The following is an 8,935-nucleotide window of genomic DNA, read 5'->3' as shown; positions in this document are numbered from 1 at the left end:
ACAGTGAGGGTTGAAAAAGGAAAGAGCGCAGAGGGTCTCCCAGACAGACCCGGTTTCCGTGCAGACTGGTCTGCGGAATCTGCGCGAGCCTGCAGCCTCCCATCCCCTGGCGCCCTCGGCCCGCCGGGAGGTGGGGACGGGGAATCGGGCAGCCGAGGCCCACCCGGCTGTCCTCCCCAGCAGCCAGCAGATGGCTCCCGGGCTCTCTCGCCCCCTCTCCAGACGCAGGGCTTCGGCGGTTCGGGAGGGAGGCTGCGAGGAGGGGCACCGTGCCCGCCGCAGCCCCGCGCCGCGTGCCTCCGGGCTGGGCGCCCCACGCCGGGGAACGTGAGCCTGGGCGTGGGAGGCCGGGTCTCGCGAGGTGAGGAGGAAACGCTGGAGGAGGAGAGCAGGAGGAGGAGGAGGAGGAGGGAAAAGCAGGAGGAGGAGCGCCGAAGCTGCCCCCGCCCCGATGAAGTCCGGCAGGAGCGCGAGGAAACCCTAGTCCCCCGCCCCGCGCCGCTCTCCCCGCCTCTCCCCACGCCTTCCGCCTTCACCTAGGGCCGTAGGTGCGACGCCGGAACCGGGCGGGAGTTGCCAGTAGCCGGAGCAGCGCCGCCGCGAGCCGCAGCCGCCCCGCGCCCGCTCCCAATCTTGCCGGGTCGCCGTTCCGCCGCCAGGAACTGCAAGGAGGCGTCATGTAGCAGCAGCCGCAAACCCACCTCGGATTTGCAACTCTTTTTTTTTTTTTTTTTTTTTTTTGGTGGGGCGGGGGGCGCGGCAATATTCTATCTCCGCCCCCGCTTTCCTGCCTATTCCCATTTGCAAGCTGCATCTGCCTCTAAGAAATTGAGGGGTTCAGGGTAGGGTGGGGAGCTGTAAATCAGAGTTGGACCTGCAGCACCCCCGCACCTAGAAGGCCACCATGACCGAGGAGAGCTCCGAGGTGCCCAGGGAATTGATAGGTAAGAGTCGCGCGGTGGTTGATTTTCCTTCTGTCTCTGCGTCCCCCTCACCTCCCCCTCACCTCCCCCTCACCTCCACCGCCCTTCCCACCTCTGCCCTCCCGTGCGTCCCGCGAAGTCCCGGCGCCCCTGGGGTCGGAGTGGTGTCGGGCAGGGTCGCTGGGGGGCGCCGGGAAGTTTGTTCCCATCTGACCGCTTGCAAAGCCGAGTCCCGAGAGGGCCGGCGCGGGGAGGAATCGGGAGACCCGGGAGCGCACTCTGCTGCGCCGCTGGGACACCCCCCAGGCGCCTCCTTCCGCCGCGACCGGGGGTCCAGGTTGGCGGAGGAAGGGGGCGGTCTGCCAGGGTCTGGGGAGTTCTGGAAGCGAGGAGAATCCTTTACAGTGCCCAGCCCAGTGTCCTCAACTCGGGAAGTCCGGGAAAGCCCAGCACCGGGACGGCTGGCGAGCGCACAGTGCCAGGCACGTGCCAGGACCACCCTGTCCCCAGGAAATAACCGGCGGGAGGTGCCCTTGTGACGTCCAGACTTGGGGGATGGGGGCGCTAGTCCGGTATAAGGACTGAGCCTAGCAAGGCGTGGCTTCGCCTAGCGAACTGGGAGCGAAAGGGTTACAGGACTGACGCAAACTCGGGCCGGGAAATTGAGGGTTAATGATAAAAACCTTATTTCAGTAATGATTAACCTACCGATTCTCCCCATCCCGGGTCTCTTAGGGAACCTGTGTGTGGTACCCTATGCAAGGTGACCCATTGTTTGAGTCCCTTGAGGGTTTTTTTTGGGGGAGTGGTGAATATTTTGTCTTGGGGTTTAACTTAATTAAGTGGATGGTTAAAATGGCAGAGCTCAAATGAGGTTTGGGGGGAAGAGTGTTCGGAAAACCAAGCGTTTAAGCGTGTGTGTGTGTGTAGCATGTTGTATTGTAACAAGGTATGTGTTTCTGTGTGCGTGCGTGTTTTTTTTTTTTTTTTTTTTTGCGGTACGCGGGCCTCTCACTGTTGTGGCCTGTCCCATTGCGGAGCACAGGCTCCGGACGCGCAGGCTCAGCGGCCATGGCTCACAGGCCCAGCCGCTCCGCAGCATGTGGGATTTTCCCAGACCGGGGCACGAACCCGTGTCCCCTGCATCGGCAGGCGGACTCTCAACCACTGCGCCACCAGGGAAGCCCTGCGTGCGTGTTTTGAGCCCCAGTGACCTGTATTCCTTACTGTCCCATCCTTGGCACACTACACAGCCTACAGCTCAGAAAGATGTTTAATCGGTGCTGACAAGAGTTCTAACCGCCCATTCATCTACATCTGAGGAATTTGCCCCTCTGTTTCACCTCCTAGCAGTAATACTTTGGAGGAGTTTGTGTGTGCTCTTCCATTAGTGACTGTTAACTCAGCAGGTGAAACTAGATGTAAAGAAGCTGTTGCTAGGCTTGTATGGAAGATAGAAGCTTCTGCTTTTGTTGAATTAAAATAAACCTAACTACCAAATTTAGGGTATTAAGTCTACCCCCTCTTCCCCCCCAATCATGCCTCTTCTCTCCCCAACCCTGTAGAGTCCACTGGGAGTGAGTGGTCCATCCAGTTCTGGGAGGCAGAGATCTTTCCAACACCCTTCCAGGAAGGAAACAAACACCCAGAACCTCTGAAGATGCCTCCAGAAGTCCTGAGAAAGAGAATTTAGGGGAGGGTTTGCCTCACTGGCCAGGAGATAAGGATAACTAAAGAAGGTGGCAGAGTTTTTAATTAGTTGTCCTTGAGCCTGGTGGTGAAAAGTTTAGGTAATTACCCAGGAAAAAGGACGATGAAGGATAGGATGGAAATCAGGTACCTGGTTTATATTGACGGTCCTCAAAATAAATCCTTTGGTATATTTTAAAAGTTGAATTTAACCCTTATCTAGAAATGGAATTTTTATGTTTATCGAGTCCTGCCCATCTCACATATCTTTCAAACAAAGGACAAATGTTTCTGTGATAGGCCCAATATGATTTTTCTGGGCCTTTAAATGGTCTAATTGGCCTGGGCTAGGGGAAATTCCTGCATCTGCTTTAGTTTCTAATTTCAAGTGCTTGCAGGAGTTCTGCTCTCATCAGTTCAAAATGGCAACCATGTGAAAACTTCAATATAGTCCCTGAAGCTAATCCCCCAAGGCATTTAAAAAATGTGTTGTGTATCTTTCTGATTATTAAAGTACTACAGGCTTTTTATTTAAAAAATTTAAATGCAGAGAAGAATGAGAATATATGTCACCCATGTTACCACTCCAAGATAGCTACTTTTGACCTATGGGTATATAACTTTCCCATCTTTTTCTTTGTGTATATATTCTTAAATCACTTTCAGATGCTCATTTCCCACAGTTCTTTTTAGGGGAGGGACGAGTAGCCTGTACCCGTTTTGCGTTCTGATAAGATAGGAGCTGCTTAGAGAACTCCCTGTGTAATGAGCTCCCCGACCTATCCCCCACACCCCGGCCAACATTCCGCCTCATTGCTGTTCCCTGGACAAACTGTACTTTTTCTTGTTCCCATGCCCTTCTCTTTGCTGGCACTGCCCTATCCTCCCCTCCTTTACTCTTCTTATCTGAGTGGCTCTAAACTCTTTGTGGTGGGTTTCCACTAAGAATATTTTGATCACCCCTTAATAAGCCTATATTTATTAAGCTGCATGCATACTTCATTTAGTGTGTGTAATCTAAAACATAAACTGAAACGCGTTGCAAATAGAAGTAGAAATTCTGTTTTCTTCCTGCACCCCAATGGATTGTATTGTACACTGTGCTTTGGAAGCCAGTGGTCTATTTCCTACTCCTTCAAGCTTCAGCTCAAGGGTCCCCTCCTCCCTGAAACCTTCGTGTATCTTGTCCGTGATCTCATGGTAGTGAGCGCAGATTCATCGAGTGACATCAATCCATCTAGTGGCTGACAGTCATCCACTAGATGGTAAGCACTTGTGGAAGGCAGGGGTCATCTCTAGCCCGGCATCTAGTAGAGTAGTTGGCACACTAGGTATATTTGTTGAATATATGAATAAACCAAAATGATTATAATACACAATTCAGAGTGGTGGGGGTATAAAGGAGTTTGCTATGTTTTGAAGGAAGGTGGAATCTAACCAGCAGGAGAATAAGGAAAGTGCAGCCCGGGAAAGAGAATAATATATACAGGATCCTAGGGGTGTAAAGGATGGAGAGGATAGAGATAAGTGGGTGTGTGCTGAGAAGTTAAGCTGGAGAAGTGTGAAAGGCCTTGAGTGGCCTGCTGCAAGGTTTGGGTTCATCCAAAAATGACTGTGACTCATAGAGCAAGAGGGACACGATCAGGGCTTCCCTGGTGGCGCAGTGGTTGAGAGTCCGCCTGCTGATGCAGGGGACACGGGTTCGTGCCCCGTTCCTGGAGGATCCCACATGCCGTGGAGCGGCTGGGCCCGTGAGCCATGGCCGCTGAGCCTGCGCGTCCGCAGCCTGTGCTCCACAGCGGGAGAGGCCACAACGGTGAGAGGCCGGCGTACCGCAAAAAAAAAAAAAAAAAAAAGGGGGACACGATCAGATCTGTGGCTTTGGAAGGGTCGCTTTAGTTCTGGGGGAGGTGTGGTACAGGGGGCCGATAGGTTGGAGGTGGTAGGCTTAGTCTCGGTGAGAGATTCTGAGGCCCTGAATGCAGGATCAAGTCCACGGGTCAGGAGCTGTTAGGAGGTGGGCCTAGGAGAGGAGGTGACTGGCTCCCTGAGAGAATGGAGTTGGAGATAAACAAGATTTCTAGCTTCATTAAGGGCCAGAGGAGGAGCAGGGAAAATAGTGACTTTGATTTGGGACCTGTTCAGTTTGGGGTCCTCACGGGAGTCCCAGAAGGGCCTTCCCGCTACCATCCAACTTTTCAAGTTTCCCCTTTTCTCTCAATTCTGCCTTTGACCACTCTTCAGGGATGCGGTGGTATGAAGATTTTGAAAGGACAGATGGCCAGGAGCACCCTGACTGAATTGTTTGGGCCGGTTCTGGTTCTTTGCCCTATTTCCCAACCTTCATGTCAAGGCACTCCTGGAAAATGATAATACGTATATGGCACTGTCATGAACACAGAGTCTGCTGGGGGCCAGAGGTAACCAGCCAAGGGATTTTATAAATTCCTGTTGTGCTTATGGTCTGCCTGCCTGCAATATAGTGCCTGCGATATAGTGCTCTGTGCTACTGCCTGACCTTGCTTCTTTTTTTTTTTCTTTGTGTGTGCTTATCCTCTTTGCCCAGCAAGATTATATCATGCCTTGCATGGACTGGTATTATATCATATGCTTTTATATTTGCCTCAGCATCTGAGCACACGGTCCAAGGCACAAAGTAGGCATTCATCAAATACTTGGTGACCAGTAACTATCAGGCTTGTTAAAACAAGCAACAACAACAAACAAACAAAAAAAAAAGAAAAAAAAAGACAATAAAAAATAAAAACAACCAAAAATGCTCCTTCAAATGCTGTCCTCCCCAGTGCTTTTCTCTTATTAATAAAAGAATATAACAAAATTATTCCTTTCTTTCAGAAAGCATAAAGGATGTTATTGGCAGAAAGATAAAGATTGCATTGAAGAAGAAAGTAAAATTGGAAGTGAAGGGAGACAAAGTTGAAAACAAAGTGCTGGTAAGTCTTAATGTTTTTCTTAAAAAAAAAGTTGGGAAGTAAAAATGTTTTTCCCTCTATTGTTTTGATTGCCTAATTTTCATGCAGCACTGCTTCTGTGTTTTATATTTTGTTCAAAATTCTGATGCCCATTTTGTCCTAGGTTAGTTGGAATATTTGTCCACTGAAAGTTAAAAGTAGGATTAATTTAAATTTTAGAGACTGAAGTTTCTAAAAATTGTCTTTCTTAATGTTGTAAAAAGTCACCCACATCTAGGTCATCTCCTAGAGACCGTTTTCAAGTTATTCAAAGTTGGATGTTAAAGGGAGCTTGCTTATTATCTTTGCTGTGGCTGATTATCTGATTTTATTTGTGAGGACTTGAGATGAAATTTTTAAACTCCTCCTGTGTCAGTATAATTATTAAATTTTCTCAAATGTTATATCGGCAGCCGTCTCTGGGTGACGGTCTGAGAAGGCGAAGAAAACATTTGTCTTTTTAAATTGGTTTTGGTGTTTGGGAGGGAAATGCCGGCTCCTCCCTCTAGCTTGTGAGAAGAGTTGCTGGGGGGCTGAGGGACTGGCCCTTGTTGACACAGGATTGCTAGGGAGTTGTCAGTGCCTGAGTTGTACCTTTAGAGAGGTGCAAAGCCTTTAGTGTTTTCTGTGTTCAAACTGTGGCAAACCTTAATTTAAGCTTAGGTAAATACACCTTGTTTGTGTTTTAGTTGGAGAAAATATTCGGTTTCATCTTTTTACCATTAGAAAATTTTAAACATATGCAAAAGTAGAGAACAGTATATTGAACTTTGTATGCCTTTCATCCAGCTTCAACAGTTTTCAGCATTTTGACAATATTGTTTTATCTCATCACCGTTTCCCCCACCTCACACTTCTGGAGTATTTTAAAATAAATCCCAAGCATACGTCATTAAAAGAGAATATTTTTAATATTCTGTTTCTTCAGTTGAAGTTGCCACAGAGTTTGAAGTATCTTTCTGATACCATCTGTCTTGAGAATCTTTTAAAATATCTGACTGCCTTCCCCTGTGGATGGAAGGATTGTGCTATTGATGGATGACTTCTATCTCTCTGTGTACAAATCAGGATGGCAGAGAAATTGAAGTGGAAAAACTTGATTGAGTGACTTTTGCCCTGCGATGAAATGTGTTCACACAGACTGCATCATTAAGGTTATCAATAGCAGAAATGATTGGTGTCATCATTCTGCTTTATTTAGTTTTAATAAAGAGTAAATTTCCTTGAAGTATGTTTTACTTATTGTCGTTCAGCCATAGGATAGAGGTATATTTTGGCAGTGGTAGTGCAGAGAAGAAATTTTGTTTCTGCCGTTTGTTGTCTTATACGTTTACAGTAAATCTTCACAGGATGGATTCACCTTTATACAATTTAAATATCAAGTAGGTTTCCTGCAACAGTCTGACATGGTATGTGGTGTTATTTGGTATGGACACTATTCATCAAAGTAGTATTCATAAACCCGTGCCATGAGTAAAATTTGCAAAGTTAAAACTGCAAAGACAAATTTACATGTCCAGTGTAATAAAGTTGGCACCATTAAAGAATAGTTATGATTGTTACTTCCTGTTAAGATGTTGTCGGGGGTGGGGGGTGGGGGCTCTTAACGTCCGCTGGAGTTGATTAAGGTTGTAACCAAACTACAAATGTATTTGAATTTAAGCATTTATCTCCCCAAATCTGGAATCTGAGCAGTTTCTAGTGGCTTGGGGTAAACTTGTCTTGCCTGTTCCTTACTTGCAGGGGCAGGAATGGTTAATAGAAATATTCAAGGTTTGACAAGCTTCAGGTTTGAGCAGGATGGTCTATGAATTAACCTTTTTAAGTCTTTGATTTTGGAGTTTCTGAATTCAGAGAAATTCATTTACTTAAAACATTGGGAATTTCCTTATAATTTGCATTTCTGACTTTCTTTTGGCTGTCAGTTCAGTAAAATAGGGTATACCTGAATTGGCTTAAATCAGTATTTCTGTTCTGAATTTTATTTCTTGTTCCTTTTCCCCAAGTGCCCCCCCCACCCCCCCTGCCCCGCGTGCTCTTAGTATCCTTCCTTATAAAGCTGGGAGTGTGTTATATAGGACTTGGTTCCTTCTTTTCACACTTTGAGACTTTATGCTATTTCTAGCTTATCTTTTGTAGAGGGTTTATGTTCATCTTCCTTCTCATGGCCATAAGAGCTAATGTTTATTCAGCAAGCTCTGTTGGACACTTGATTATGCATTGCCATATTCGCTTCAGCAGCAGCCCTCTGAGGTAGGCACTATTTACATCTGTATTTGCGGAAACTGAGATTTGGAGAGGCTAAAGGAACTTGTTTCAGGTCATCCAGCTAATGAACGACAGAGCCGGGAGTTGAATGAACCCAGATCTGTCTCACTCAGAGCCTGTCCACTTCCCCATTATGCTCAGAATAGAAAGAAAATATCCTTTGGCTTGTTCAGTGGTTGCAAACTTTCAGGAAGATTTGGACTTTAGAAGGATCAGTGCTGCCTTGTGTGGATTTGACTGATTGATTGATAACATTGTACATTGCTTGGTTCCACACTTGTTGAGACTCTCCCCTGTACCAGATGTACAAGATGGACATAGATTCTGACTTCATGGGATTCAGAGCTCAGAGTCGAGTTGGGAGGTAAACACCTCTAGAGGCAGAGCTTTGAGGTGTGCTATGAGCAAGATGATTAGGGGCACATGGGAGGAATCCCTGACTCCGGCCTGAGGGTCAGGGAAGACTTCCAGAAAGAAGGCAAAGGTAAACTGACACCCAATGGATGAATAAGAGTTATTAAGGGAAGAGAGCAGAGACATGTTATAGACAAAGGAAACAGAATATGCCTGGAAGCCTGAGAGAGCTTAGCATGTTAGAGGCAAATACTAAGTACAGCTGGAGCAAGGGGTACGGGGTAGAGAATGGCTGGGCTTAAAGCTGATTCTTTTTCTTGCAATTGGGATCAGGTGAAAGTTGGGACTGGTTAAACAGGTCTCTTCCCACCACCTGTTTCTAATGACCATCACATGAACTTTATCCTCCCCTCTTTTAGGGAGGCAGTAGGACTCAGCGGTTAAGGCCTTGGACCTTGAGTCATGCCCAGTTCGCACTGCAGCCTAGCCACTTTATAACGTTGTTCAGCCTCAATTCCTTTCTCTAATGAAACAGACCTTCTATTTGTACATGGTTTCTTTGTAGATTAACTGGGATGTATCTTAACACTGCTTAGCACAATGCCTAGCAGATGATGAACACCCAACAAATGATAAAGCAGAAGGAGCCGAAGGGTTGTGCATTCTGTTTTTTCAGTGGCACAGAAAATGCCTATTCTTTCCATGCCCAAGTATTCACTGCGTTTATTG

General features: G+C 47.0%; 1 protein-coding gene across 3 annotated transcripts in view; it reads left to right on the top strand.

Annotated features, from left to right (window-relative positions):
* Nucleotides 1–904: 904 nt before the first annotated feature.
* The window catches only part of CARMIL1 (capping protein regulator and myosin 1 linker 1), a 317,501-nt gene continuing 309,470 nt past the window's right edge, over nucleotides 905–8,935 (top strand). For all 3 annotated transcript variants that reach the window (XM_065884857.1, XM_065884856.1, XM_065884855.1), the window contains exons 1-2: nucleotides 905–944; nucleotides 5,469–5,566. In XM_065884857.1, coding sequence (XP_065740929.1) covers nucleotides 905–944; nucleotides 5,469–5,566 — 138 coding nt within the window. The remainder of the gene's footprint in view (nucleotides 945–5,468; nucleotides 5,567–8,935) is intronic.

The sequence above is a fragment of the Phocoena phocoena genome, chromosome 10 (genome assembly GCF_963924675.1).
Source record: "Phocoena phocoena chromosome 10, mPhoPho1.1, whole genome shotgun sequence".
NCBI lineage: Eukaryota > Metazoa > Chordata > Mammalia > Artiodactyla > Phocoenidae > Phocoena > Phocoena phocoena.
Note: the sequence above shows the minus strand (reverse complement) of the source record. Positions and strands in the feature narration are given on the sequence as shown.